At 43.9% G+C, this 14,171-nt stretch overlaps 1 protein-coding gene across 1 annotated transcript in view; it reads right to left on the bottom strand.

Annotated features, from left to right (window-relative positions):
- The window catches only part of Dpp4 (dipeptidyl peptidase 4), a 78,595-nt gene extending 65,236 nt beyond the window's left edge, over positions 1 to 13,359 (bottom strand). The window contains exons 1-2 of the mRNA XM_057754952.1: positions 13,128 to 13,359; positions 12,537 to 12,621 (exon numbers count right to left, since the gene is read on the bottom strand). Of these exons, the coding sequence (XP_057610935.1) occupies positions 12,537 to 12,621; positions 13,128 to 13,133 (91 nt within the window). The 5' untranslated portion in view covers positions 13,134 to 13,359. The remainder of the gene's footprint in view (positions 1 to 12,536; positions 12,622 to 13,127) is intronic.
- Positions 13,360 to 14,171: the final 812 nt, after the last annotated feature.

The following is a 14,171-nucleotide window of genomic DNA, read 5'->3' as shown; positions in this document are numbered from 1 at the left end:
GACCGCTGCAAGGGAAGGTCCAGGAGGATTCACACAGAAAGCCAATGCTACAGAGGGCCACAGGCTTGCTTATTACTGTTGGAAGTAAAACTAACCTTTATTCTAATTATAGCTACTCTATCAGCCCTTGATAGAACTCTCCTAGGAATAAACACAACATAACAACAAAGGCCTAAACTAATACAACAGGTGTATCTATGCCTTGCTAAGCTGCTGGACAGTGTGGGACAGTGTAATCTGAAGCGATAAGAAACGGGTGAAGGAAAAAACTTAAGTATCAGGATAAATGACTCACAGATCATATCAAATTGCTTCAACCTGGGGGGGGGGAGGTAGTTTCTCTGATGACAAATAACTGAAAATAAGTGTGGAGAGATATTGACGAAGGGTGTCATCATGCAAACTGGAGATGATCAGCTGGTATCTGAAAGAATACCCATCATCTAGGGAAGCTGGAAAACTCTAATACTGACTCACTGAAGAACTTTCCACCCAGAAATATTTATAATCATAATCAACAAAGCTCCTCTTTGGGACAGATGTTTCTAATCCAAGATCCAAGGAAAAACAATCATTGGAAAATGTCCCATAAGAGATGGTTCCTTTTCCAGTGTTTACCAGGCAAAATTTTAGCACCATGGGGCACATGGTAAATATTATTATGCTTCAAGCTCTGGGACGGTTAAGAAATAAAACACTTGGGAAATGTATCCAGAATCACATTTATGGCTCTTCTAGCCTTCTTTTGGTGTGCCAGATAGTTCAAGGCATTGTGTATTTTATTAAGTCACTTATTCTATTCATCTTAGTCTTACCCAGTGTTAAAGATAAATAGACCAAGACACAGATAGTTGTGACCAAAGTGCCATGAATAATAAACACCCAAGCCACAACTGAATGGGCTCCAAGGGGTGCGGTTGTGACTTTCTTTTAAACCAGTCTAAACATCTGGGCAAGTAAGTGCACGTGCTAAGCACTGTGAGAGCAGATGTTGTGAACTGGTGGGGGTGAATTAGACCTTATGGAGGTGTGAATTCAGTGCTTGCAGCTGACTGAAATAGACAGACAGTTAAAAGTTGACCTCTCCCTGGAGGTGGCACAAAGGGTGGCTGTTCCCTCTTCACAAAGGGATGTGGTAAGGATAGCAGCTCCTGGGACGATCTGTTCCACCGGCATTCCCTCCTCTACATGATTTTCATCTTTTTTCTCTAAATTCTCTAAAACTAGTTAGATAAGGCTTAATACAGATTTCTTCTATTTTTTTAAAGATTCCTAGATTTTAAAATTACAGAATGCTGAATAATGCATGCCCTGTGATAATAGATTTTTGAAGGGTATAATATGACCTAATGAAAAATCCACAACTTCTTCTTCATCAAAGTCACACTGGGACTAATTTTCTACCAGGTTCATCACTGTGCATTGGGCTCTCCTGTTTGCTTCATCCTTCCCTGGGAGTCAGAGTATTGGGGAGTCTTCCTTCTGACAACCCCATGGCCATCCTAGGCCTCACTATTTTGGTTTCCTGACTTGCAAAAACCATGGTCATTGTCTCATCTTTTCCCTTTCGAGCCTTTCAGTTTCTCTTTACTATTTACTTCCTCCCAGTTAAGTGTGCATGAGGAGGATCCCTCATAAGGAAACGCTTGCCAGATCTTGCTACCTCTTTGAGCCTCTTCCTGATCTCTGGTGCTAGTCAGAAGCACATCTTCCCTAGTCACAGTAATCTCATCCCGCCGTCTCACCTGCCTCACTCCATCACCGTTCAGCCCAAACGTGCCTCTTCTTCCCTGTCTTCTTCTGCTTATTTTCCACACCAGACATTTGACCAATTGACCAAGACATTCTGTGTTATTCTTTGAATACACATCCTAAAGTCTCTTCTTTCATCAGATTCTAATTGCACCAATGGAGTGAACGTACCTTTCTTTGTCAAGCCCAGCTAGCACTGTACAGAGAGCAGTTTGACATGATCTAGCACAGGATGACTCGAGACTGTATTGATGAACCTGTTATGTAAGAAATGAACGGGGCACCCCGTGCTGTCCTCTGACTGCCATACATAGGCTGAGGCATGAGCACTCACACACATGAGTAAACAAAAGATATTCCTTTTGTGCTGACTCTCTTTTAATCCATTGGATGCTTACTCAACACCTACAGTGCTATGCAATGTTCTGGATACTAGAGATATAACTAAAGAAAACACAAAAGACTGACTTTCTGGACGCTTGCATTCTAAAAGGGGAGACATGAGAGCAAAGAAGTTGGCAATGGCGCCAGCGAGTTGGTACTAAGTGCCGTGGAGAAAACAAACCAGGGAAAGAAGAGGAGTGTTCGCTTTGTGATGTTTCTGTTTTTACCAGGAGAATCTGAAAGGCCGATGGACAAGAAACATTTGAGACAAGACCTGAAAGTGAGCAAGGTAGCATCATACTAACTCTGGTTAATAGTCTCCGGAGAAAGGTGAGCAAGAGGCACGAGCTACACAGAGACAGGAGGGAGCTCAGACAAGTGGGTCTCAGACTTGATGGCCAGCTGACCACTGCAATAGCCGTTTTCACGTTAAGGAGATAGGATGCCACTGAATGGTTCTGAGGCGAGAAGGAGATGGTTTGCCTATCTTTAAATATGAACACTGCCTGTGTTTTCTATTGCTGGTTAACAAATTACCACAACCTCGGTGGATTAATCACCGATCCCAGCTCCAAGGCCCCAGCATACCAGCCCCGAGTTCTATAGGTCACTGAGTACAGCCAACCACAGCTGGCTCTTCTCCTCTGAGTTTAGGGAGTGTGAAATCAAGGGTTGACTGGCCTGGGCTGGAATTTGGAGGCTCTGAGGAGAAATCTGACCTCGAGCTCACCACACTGTCATCAGATTTATTTCATTGGGATTGTGAGGCCGGAATTTTTGTTTATTTACTGACTCAGAGCCAGGGCTCTTCTTTCCTCTTAGAGAATGCACGCATTCCTAGAAACATGAATCTTCATCTTCCAAGTCAGCAAGAGCAGACAGAAATCCTTCCTGTACCTACAATCTCTAACTTCCTATGTTGTGACCAATCAGATGGTGTTAACAAAGAACCATGGGGTTTTGAAGTAAGGAGGTAGAGAAAGGGAAGGGTGTTTTCTTTTGAAGATGTGAGAGATTACGTCATACTTGTGACTGAATAGAAATGAGCAAAATAATGATCCTCCAGACAAAGAGAGAGTTAAATCTTTGTCTTGGGGATGGGATTCACGGCACAAACAGAGGGTATGGTCTTAGACAGGAACTGGTCCAGCATCCTGAATTATTGCATAGATGGATTGGTAAGAACTGAGTTATCTTCAACAGGTTTGGTGTTCTTATTAAAATAGCAGGCAGGGTCTTAACCTGAGAAGCACTGTGGAGACTTGAAGGGTGGGTCATACAAAAAATCCTCCATTAAGAGAGCAGGCAAACCAGGGAATTTCCAAAAATGGTTTCCCCACAGACACAATAGACCATAAGTGTGTTATGATTTAGGAGCAAGGAGTTACTCTGCCTTGGCTTCTGTATATTCTCTTTGGTGTGGATAAACTACTTTTATTTTTTTAAGACAGACTTGTTGCTGTGCCTGTTAATCCTTCCCCCAACATACACACACACACACACACACACACACACACACACACACTAAAATTTGAAAGACTTGGGACATCAGCTAGGTTCTTTTGTTCATGTATAACTGTCACAGTTTCTAGGGATTTGAGGTTATTTTACTTGCTTTTCCTTTGTTTATTTATTTTTATAGCCATTAATTATTTTTAGTCTTACTTTTCCTGACTTAATTTTTTAGGTCTAATTTTTACCATCTTTTAAACATTGGCTCATTTAGAAGCTGGTGAGATGGTTCTGCAATTCAGAGACTGGCTGCTCTTCTAGAAGACCCATGCTGTATTCCCAGTACCCACTTGGTGGCTCCCAGCTCTCTGTAACTCCAGTCTTAGGGCATGCCCTCTTCTTTGAGTACAGGATGCCTATAGTACAAAGATATGCATACAGGCCAAACATCCATACACGAAAAATAAAATAAAAAATAAACATAAAACATTTAATGCTCATTTTATATCGACTGTTTTTTGTCAAGGTTTATGTCTGCCAATTGGATAAAATGCGATAGTTCTTTTTTTTTTTTAAATATGGGCTATTTTTTTTAAATATTTATTTATTATGTATACAATATTCTGTCCATGTGTATGCCTGCAGGCCAGAAGAGGGCACCAGACCCCATTACAGATGGTTTTGAGCCACCATGTGGTTGCTGGGAATTGAACTCAGGACCTTTGGAAGAGCAAGCAATGCTCTTAACCTCTGAGCCATCTCTCCAGCCCCAAATGCGATAGTTCTTATGTACTCTTACGAGAAACTAGATGGTATTTTTCTTTAAATGTCTCTGACTTCCTCTATTGCCTCAAATTTATATCATAAATATTGTGGAATTCAGTTTTTTCCTGTTTCCAATTTCTTTGGAGGCCAAGATAAGGAAAATGCTGGAGTCAACATGTCCTTGGAGAAAAGGAGCATCAAAATATAGTCTTACAATCAACTCGGGTAGTTAGGGAAGAAAGTGAGGAGAGGGTTACAAAATCCAGTTCTCTGGAGAACAGAGCTAGACTGATGCTTGTCTTTTTGCTGGACACTTACATCTTCCTAATGCAAAGAACAGAGGGCAGTAGCAAGATGGATGGCAATGTGCACAGCCCATCTCTCTTCGGTCTTCCAGAATCTTCATTTGCATGGTCCCTTTTCCCTGCGCTAAAGAATGGAGTTCCTCTTCAACCCTAGAAAGGCTGGTGCTTATTAGTCTAGTAAAATCACGATGAACTGTTTTCCTTGCTGAGAGCTAATTTAAACAGAGAAGGGACAACATTTTAGCCAATAAAATTTAATGCAACTCTGCCTCAAGTCAGGAGATTTCTATAAAAAGTTTCCCCACTGATGCAATGGGCCATAGAGGAAGAACGGCATCCCCTCCTTCCCTGAGGTGAGCAGGTGATATAGCTATATACGTTATATATAGCACAGCTGTGCTCAACCAGAACCAAGGACGAGAGATCCCGCAGAAGACACGCTGGAGGAAAACTGCCAAATGACGTGAGGATGGCAGATTTGAAAGGTAAAAAGACCTGGAGAATGTTGTCTGGCCGCGACACTAACGAGCTAAAACACTGCCTCATTTCTAGACTTCCAGTTAAGCAAAACGCTGATAAGAACACAATGGTGAGAGTCTGCATTTTTAAACAACTGATTAGGTTCTGGTTTCTTACAGACAAAAATATCCCCACTTAATATAATCTTCCTACTGAATCCTGGGACTTTAAATTTTGGGGAACTGAACAAATAGGTGTGACCTGCGTAGCTGGAGTCAGCTTGGGGATTGGGACGACGGAAGAATTGTATTCAGGCCCAGTAATCATTAATCTTTTTTCGCACTTGGCGGGTTTCCAGGCGAGCTTTCCTGGACAGTGCTTGACATTTGGGTTTGAGGGTTCCCAGGCCACTTTGATCATTTACTAGAAGAGCTCTCGCGTCTCTTATTACAGTTCACGTTCAGGTTTCTTTTAATATTGTGAACCATTTGAGGACAGAGGTCAGGGCTATCATCTTTACATTCCTCCTGACACAGCGCCACCCTTGACAATATGCTCCAAGGATATTTGCTGAGCAGGAAAATTGCAAAACTGGGCTAGGAGAAGGTTGTAGAGAAGGCCCCAACTTGGCCTTGGGAGGAGAATTTGCCAGAGGCACTTCTCTGCGGATTAGCTCAGCAAAACTCTCCAGGTGGGCGACTAGACTGGCTCTTAGGAACCCTAGGCTCTCCTCCCTGCATTCCTCGCATTCCTGTGCTGTCTTACCTCTAAAATACAACTCACTAGAGCAAACCAGTTTATTCCATCTCCAGGACACCATCATCTCCCCTCCCACGGGTACAAACTAGCCCTTGCCTCCAAACACTGTCCACACAGGAATCAGAGACACACTTTCCAGTGTAACTAATATGTCATACTTGTCGTTAAGCCCTCCAGTGGCTCAGAATCTAATAGAGAAACCAATAGAGACTAATAAAGAAACACCCTTCTGCAGCCATCATCTCCCCATCCCATTTTGCTTTGGTCACAGTTGGTTGCTACCATCTGAATTAGTTCCTACAACTGTCCATAGTGCACCTTCAGTAGACTATAAAGACCCAAGGAAGGTGGTCCTTATGCACATCTCTTGGGATCAGAGTCCCTACACTCTCAACAACTGTCCGCATTACAAAAGGGTTGTTGGATTGACAAGGGCTGCCATACTCTAGGACTTTAGGCTAAGTCTCATGCTTGAACTAATTATATTGTCCGGAGTAGAAGAATAAATGAGTATGAAGAGCTAAGACTCACCTTAGACTCTAGACTCGTGATGCAGAGCTTAAGTAAGGTGGGTATGAATAGCGGCCGGATAACTCAGATTGGGGAATGTGAAGTCGGGGAAGGCATGAACTGTGTCATCTTCCGATTTCATGTTCCTCGCTTACATATCCTGAGCTCCCAGAAGCTAAGAACAAGATCACTACAGGTTTTGGCTCTGGTTTAAATTACTTTTTTGCAGATTTAAGATGGGTAAATTATACAGTGTACACTCATGGGTCTATTTCTTTCACATAGTGAACCAAATACTGAAGAAATGTATTCATCAGTGTGGACACTCAAGGAGAGAGAAGGGTCTATAAGCTAGAGAAGCTTCATAGGAAGCTATACTTTTGAAGTCCAACGTAAAACTGAAAGCCCTATCTATGCCTGGAAACTAATAAAACAGCTCAGAAGTGCTAAGTTTGTGGTTTGAAGTTATTCTCAAATTGAGAGGCCACCTCCTTGCTGAAGTTGCAAGGGAGCAGAGAAGAGTGCAGCTAGAAATATTTACAAGATATTGATTTACAACTATGAAAGGATTAGCATTCAGCCATAAGGCAATGATTAAACATTAACTCTGAAAAATTGGCCGTCAAAGCATTTCTTTAAATCAGTTATTTCTGAGGACTGGCCAGCTCACGGGAGACTCTAAGATTTGGATTCCCAACACCTACTACTTACTTACAAGCCAGTAAGCTTTTCATACCCTAGTGTCTTCAAGGCTTAAAAGATATGGATCCCTCTCACTGAAATCAGCTATTCTGTGAAGATTAGATGGAATAACATAACTTGTATCAGAAACAAGGCAAGTGTTGGTGATAAACTGGGATGAACCACTAATGCTACTTAATGTAATACCACTCAGTGAAGCCAGAGTGAAAACCAGGGACACTTAAGGGGAAGGAAAAGACCACCCCCCCAACAACACACACACACATGAGAGTCTGCTTCAACTTTCACCAGCTGAGTCAAGAACACAATTAACAAAGCTCACTGAAAAGGTTGTCTAACATAGAGATATTCCTTTTCTACAGAGATCTTTCCCAATAAGAATTCTTAAGTAGTCACAAACCATGTTGAAGTCTTAAGCATACGTGCCTTTCAAAATGATCTTAACTCTTATCCTAGATGAGAATCTATAATGTTCTGGGTATTTTACAAACAAGCCTATAAACTTTTTAACTCCCTGTGCAACCTTGGGTACTGGTTTTTATCTTATCAGCTGTAATCCTGTCCAGTGTACCCTGTAACAACCCTCTGATCTCATTGAGTTCCTTAGCAACCCTTTGAGATGTAACTTCAGAAAGCACCAAGATCTTTCATAAGGCTATGGTAAAAAAAAAAGACTTAAGCCCAGCTCCCTCCTGAGAAGCTCATATCAAGCTCAGGTTTATCCTGTTCTTTCCATTAACCTTCTATGTTAAAAATCACTTCTTTATGAACTTCTACTCTTTCTCAAACTGGCACATCCTGAAATGTTTCTGTTGTGAAATCAAGGATCCCAGCTTCACCTCAGTGGTCTCTGAAAGAAATTCCTCCTGGCATTGCAAGTGGCAACATGCAGCTGTGTCTCTTGGTTCACTCCCACTCCTATTGTCAATAGGACCATTCAAAAGCACAGATTCTGGCCTGGGGTCTTTCAGCAGTTAGAGCATGTGCCCAGCACTCATGAGACCCCTAATTTAATCCCAAGGACTCTCCAGCATCACCTAAGGTTATTGGGTGGAAAAACTGAAATGCTAATTCTTGAAGTAGTTGCCTGCATATAATGTTAGCTAGGGATAGAGGCCTCTGGAATAGGCTCTTTTCCTCAGAACATTTAGGGTGTAGACATTAACAGTCGAGACATTATGTTACAGCTATGTAAATTAGGGACTGTAATAACTATGTTAATAAGACCCAGCTGATTTTATAATTGATCCCAAGCTAACAAAATGACAGTGGAGTTTAACAGTTTCACGTATCAGCTGTAGGCATACAGTCTGTGTGTGGCTATCTACTCTACAGAACACTAAGAAAGCTTCTGAATTTCTTCGTCATCCATCCTCCAAGAGGGTCCTGTGATATGCACCTTCTGCTGTTTATCAGGCTCTCCCCATGCCCTTGTATCGGGGTTCTTCTGTACTGCTAATACCAAACACCAGAACTGATGTTGTGATGGCCACATCTGAGGATAAATCATGGCAGGCACCAGGCCTTCTTGTATGATTCCTTCAAGAGAATCCAACTGCCTTGCTGACTTCAGAGGATCTCATCAGGGAAACTTAGGTTTCCAGTTAAGCACAAGGTGAGGAACCTTGCATAGGATCCTCTATCTTCGGGTTAACCTTTCAGGTGATAAACTCAGGAGACTCAGGAGAGACCCTAAACCAGGATCCCAAGGTGATCCACACCCAAATTCCTCACTCATAATCTAGAAGATAAGGCCTGTTGCCTCAAGCTTCATGAAGAAGTAACATTTCTTTTTCCAAATGTAAATGGCAATAGTACTACTTTGCCCAAGAGTTCTCTCACTGATTAAATGAGAAACACTTGGAGACCCTCAGCCCAATTCAAGGCACAGAGTGAACACACCTCCACCACAAAGCAAACTGCTTCTGTGTTCTTTACAGCCACCTCCCCCTGGGGCCTCAGGACTTATCATAAAAAGCACACCACACCAGCTCTGGTCAGTCCCTTTAGGTTGTTATTCTTTGACCATTAACCAGGCAAACAATCTTGTCACTCTGGGTTTCTGACCCCTTTTGAAAGGAGAGGAAACAATTTTCAAGGCAAAGACAAAGTTAATTAGGGAAATGAAAGCCTGAGTTGTTGGCCAGAAAAAGACCAAGCGCTGATGACAGGATCACTCAGGAGGGCTGAGGGCTGTCAACTGAGCTTTTACAGAGCAGAGTACGTAGATTTTGTCCCCTGACGCGCACAAAACTTTCTTTCAGACTCATTTCTGTTCTTTCAACTGGGAATCGGTCCTGGATTTTCTCAGGCAAACTGTATAGATGTTATCTGTTTTCTCTGGCTCCTCCTTCTCCTCATAGTTGGGTTTTCTTTTAGTATGGGGGCGTGGATGAGAAGTCAGGTTTCACATGAATTAAAAGATGGTATTAGGGAGAGATACAGTGGAGCAGACAAAGGAACAAAAAAAGAGGGACGTTTCCATTCCAGAACTAAACAGAGGAGTAAAGCTATTTGGCAACTGAATATCTCAAACATCACACTACAAAGTGAAGTAATCACAAATTATGAATGAAAACACTTCATTTCCACTTGGCTGTTGGCTATTCGATAGGTAACATGTTGATATGTTTTGCTGCTGATTCTTGGGAAACACAATGTGCCATGTCTCTAACAAAGCAAGTGGAAGTTTAAAGAAAAGCTTTACATACAATACACATTTACCAAGCAGCGAAGAATTTTGTTTTTGTTTTTTCCTAGAGAAGAGCTAACTTCTGACTTCAGGAAGCATTTTATCTTTACAAATAAAAAGACGATATGCTGAAGTCCCTCCACCCGTGTTCCCTGTGTTTACTGCACCTAGTTCTGTTGACATCAGCATTTCATATGGAAACATTTGACCTTATCTCAAACTAGCCTCTCAGGGGAAGAATTTGGGTTTGCCCTTTCATATTTTGCTTTGTACACAGTCTAGGTCTCTTTTGTTTTCAATGAAATCTCCCTCCCCTCTTTTCTTTCTCCCTACTTCAAATCCTCTTTTTCTCTTTCACTCTACACTTCTCCCCTCCTATTTCTTCCTTGCCTGAGGTTGTGTGATGTTAAACCTTGGACATGGGGTGGGGTGGGCAGACACCTCATCATCTCATTGCGATGAGGCTGGGTTCATCCCTTACAGTGTGGCACAGCCCAGGAAAGGTATTGCTGACCTAGTGGAAATGCTATGTGCCTGGGCTCTCATCTCTGCCCCTTATGATAAGGTAGGAGTTGAAACAAGATGACTTTCATTTTCTATCTAAACACACAGGAAAATTCGCAAGTAGAGAGAAAGCAACGTAAGTGTAAACAAGCTACCAGGAAACCAGGTTTCTGCCAGGTCCCCAGGAGGCATTCTCTGCTACCCACCCCCACGCTTTCTCGAGGTTAACCAGTCACAAAAGTAGAGTCATTCACGTCTGAGTAGCTTCGAGCTTCCAAATTGTGAACTGCGCCTTGTTTGGGGCCCAGTTCCTTGCTTTTCCTTCCAGCTTTTTCTTCCACTATCAAGCCCAGGAAACCAGGCGTGCTAGAACCTCCCACCCTTCATATATTAAAGGGGAAGGGGGCTGGAGAGATGGCTCCGCGGTGGGGAGGGGGAGAGCTTGTTGCTCTTGGAGAGGATCAGGGTTTAATTCCCAGCACCTACAGGATGGCTCACAAGCATCTGTACCTTCAGTTCCAGGAATCACGACCTGACTTCCAGCTGATACCTGGAGCAGGCAAACACTCATAGATAAAGTAAAATGCATACATCTAAGTATATATAATTCCCCATAGCTTTATGTCACCTAGGGATTAAAGTCCACTTCTTGCTTCTGGCTCCCACTACACCTTCTTCTCTGGCCTCAGACCTTTGGAATCCTAGAGCACAGAATATGATCGCTGTGTGTTGACACACAAGCCATGCATGTTTTCTTACTCTTCAAGCTTTTACAGATTCCCTAAGAGAACTCCTTCTGGTCCTTAGGGCAGTGTGCTCAGGCCTCTCTAGTTAAAACCCTAAGAGTCAGTGAAAGGAGACATGCAGGTCTCTCAAGAAGCCCTCTGCAGAGGAACATCTTTGATATTTTGTTTAGAGAAGAGACTGGATGCTGTCCATTGAAAAGGCAAAACAGGCCCTCCACAGGCTGCATACTTTATCCATTAGCATAGACATCTTACAGTTTGGTAATTGGAGCAAGCCCTTTGGAAGGCGAGTTCAAGATGGATCCATTGTCCATCTCGGATGGGCTTATCCATAGGTTGCAACCCGACTGGCTTCCCCTGAGGAAGTTCTGTAGTTACAGTATTTCCTGGGATACTATGATGTCTCTGGTTTTCAGAAGAAAAGTCGGCTTTGAGATTATTTGGTTCTAGGTATGGCTCATCTTTTCCTCACATAGATTTTTGAATGTTTTATTTAAATTTTATATTTTTTATTTACTTAATGATAGGGTCCCAGGTCTTCCAGGTTGGCCTTCTCCAGTAGCTGAGGATGGCCTTGAACTTTGGATCTATCTTAGTTCTGAGACAGCAGAACTACATTGACTAAAACAGAAGTAACCACTGATATCTCAATTTAATATCATCAGCAGTGGGTTCAATGATTAACCTTTGGTACCTTTGCTCCATCATAGAATGGAATGTTTTTGATAGCTCTACATACTAACTTTCAATTGTTGCCTGGAAATCTAAGATCACTTGACTACATTTACACCCAGTGTAGTTGGTTCAGAATGTGCACCATGTGCCCTGAGTAATGCAGGATGGTCCGTGAGAGAAGAGCCGGAGGAGGCCCGCATTAGCTCTTCTCAGAGCTCCCATCCAAAGGTGGCATCCCATTATCTGTTTTGTACTGAGGCTAAAGCAGAAGGTTCTGGCAAGCGGAAACGCATGCAGGTGTCTTTCAATGAAATGATCCACTAGAAGCTGACTGATTCCAGCTATGTCATGCGCAGAGGCAATTTAGTGCTGCAAAGTTTCTAAAAAATGATCAAATAATTGCTTTTCTACAACCGAATCTTACAATTGGCAACTCTCATCGCACCTGTAGAAAAAAAGTCTGGATTCTCTCTCTCTCTCTCTCTCTCTCTCTCTCTCTCTCTCTCTCTCTCTCTCCACAGCCTTCTAAAGTCATCAATTCGAGATTAAGATTTTTGCAATTACATTTAATGAAGAGAAACCAAGCCTCTCTTCCAGTTTCAGGAAGTGTGTGTTTGTTTTACACGACAAAACGAGGAAACCTCAAGGCTTCCAACCTAAACACTGGAGCCCCCAGAAGCAGCAAAGGCATTTGGAATCTTGTCAGTCCTATAGCCAGGGTACACTGGTCCAGGCCCCCTATAAGCTAAGCCCACATTGCGTGACCACATGTCACCTAACCCCAGCTCCAGTCACTCTCTCATTTATAAAAAGATGTTGCGAGTTGTCTACCTTTGTTCAGGAGCACCACTGGTACGGTGATGACGGTGACAAGCGCAGCTACACCCAGCAATCCCAGGAGAACCTTCCACGGTGTCTGCAAGCAGGTCAGATTGTGGACAGTTAGAGAAAAGCCTTCGCCCCCCACCCCCCCTGGGAAGAGGACTGGGACCTAGGCCCCTTCAGAAGCAGAGGGGTTTGCAGGTGCACGAGGAGACCGATGGGGTTTGGGGTTCACTCTGGCAGGAACCCTTGAATTTTGGCCCCGAGCATGATCTTGTGATCTTGTTGGCTTCTCTCCTCCCACCCACCCTTCTGAAGCCAAGTGAGGGTGCCGCATGCGTTCCACGGGTGATTGTCCCCGACCTCCAAGGCTCAGCGCCTGGGTCTCAGTAGGACGCTCCACAGATCTAAGGGAGAAGACGAGAAGACTGTGTGGAGGACGGGACGTCCCTTCACCTGTTATCTTGGCCCCGTGGCTTTTGCCTAATGGCAGCTCCTGGTTGCCTCCAAGAAATCTGGGTCAGTTTGGGGAGAGTTTGGTGAAACAGCACCCACAACCCGAGCCAGGGGCAGGGGAGGTGCAAAGCTGGGTACACTCACCTTCATGGTCGGGCGGCTCCTCTGAACTGAGCTCTGGTGTTTGAGCGCAGGCAGAAATTACCGCGCGGAGACGGACGTCCTGCGCCGCTGCTCTACACTCAGTCGCCCTGCTCCCGCCGCCAAGTTTCGGCCCGAGTTAAACATTAGTTAGCGCCAGGCGGGCTCAGTGAAAAGGCTTCGGCGTGCAGAGCGGGCGGGCGCGGGGCAGCGGACCGAGCGTGGAAGAAACACTGAGCGAGCCAGGAAGTGGCAGGCAGGACGTCTGTGAGTGGGGAACGCCAAGGACAGCGATCCCCCTTTGCTGAAAGGGACATTGCATATTGGGGTTTAACTGCTGCTTCCTTGTGGGGACGAATGAGGAAATCGAGGTCCAAGAAGGCATGGGGTTTGGCAGATTCACAGTTCACTGCAGAAATCGACCACCAGTTCTCTTTCTGTGAGAGGTGTGTCATTCTGAGAGGAGTTGGGTGTCCCGTGCTGTCTGGCTGGCAAAGGGCAAGAAAGGGTGATTGTTCATTTTTGAATGACACTTCAGGCTGAATATCTGCATTAATCCTCCCCAGGGAATTTCCACTAATTTTGCAGCGTCTTCTAATCAAGAAACAGAAAATAACACTTACATGGAAGTTACTTAAGCACTGCTCTACGGTTTATTGTGTTATTTTACAGGGAGGAGGATTATGCATGGGGACATTAAGTCACTCCACCAAGTTACTCCGCCATGAAGTTATGGAGCTTCAATTAAGAGTGCAGGACAGCTAGAATACCAAAATCACTTGACTTTAGGTCCTCCGTGTCTCCACAACGTAAAGGAATGCATTTCTTTATAAATCGCCATCCGTGGCAGGCCATACAAATGGACTAAGGTACGCAAATTGTCCCCTTCATTATGTCTCCCGTCCGCCCCGTCTGTTTCCACCTCTCTCTCCCAACACCCGAAGAACTTGAATCAAGACTCACTGGGGTCTTGAGCTGGAACTGAAGAGGCAGTCTAAAAAGGCCACTAGGGAACAGCATAAGATGGGCGCCTTGCTGTCCATTGCT

Source organism: Chionomys nivalis, chromosome 22, assembly GCF_950005125.1.
Source record: "Chionomys nivalis chromosome 22, mChiNiv1.1, whole genome shotgun sequence".
Taxonomy (NCBI): Eukaryota; Metazoa; Chordata; class Mammalia; order Rodentia; family Cricetidae; genus Chionomys; species Chionomys nivalis.
This window is presented reverse-complemented; position numbering and strand designations above follow the sequence as displayed.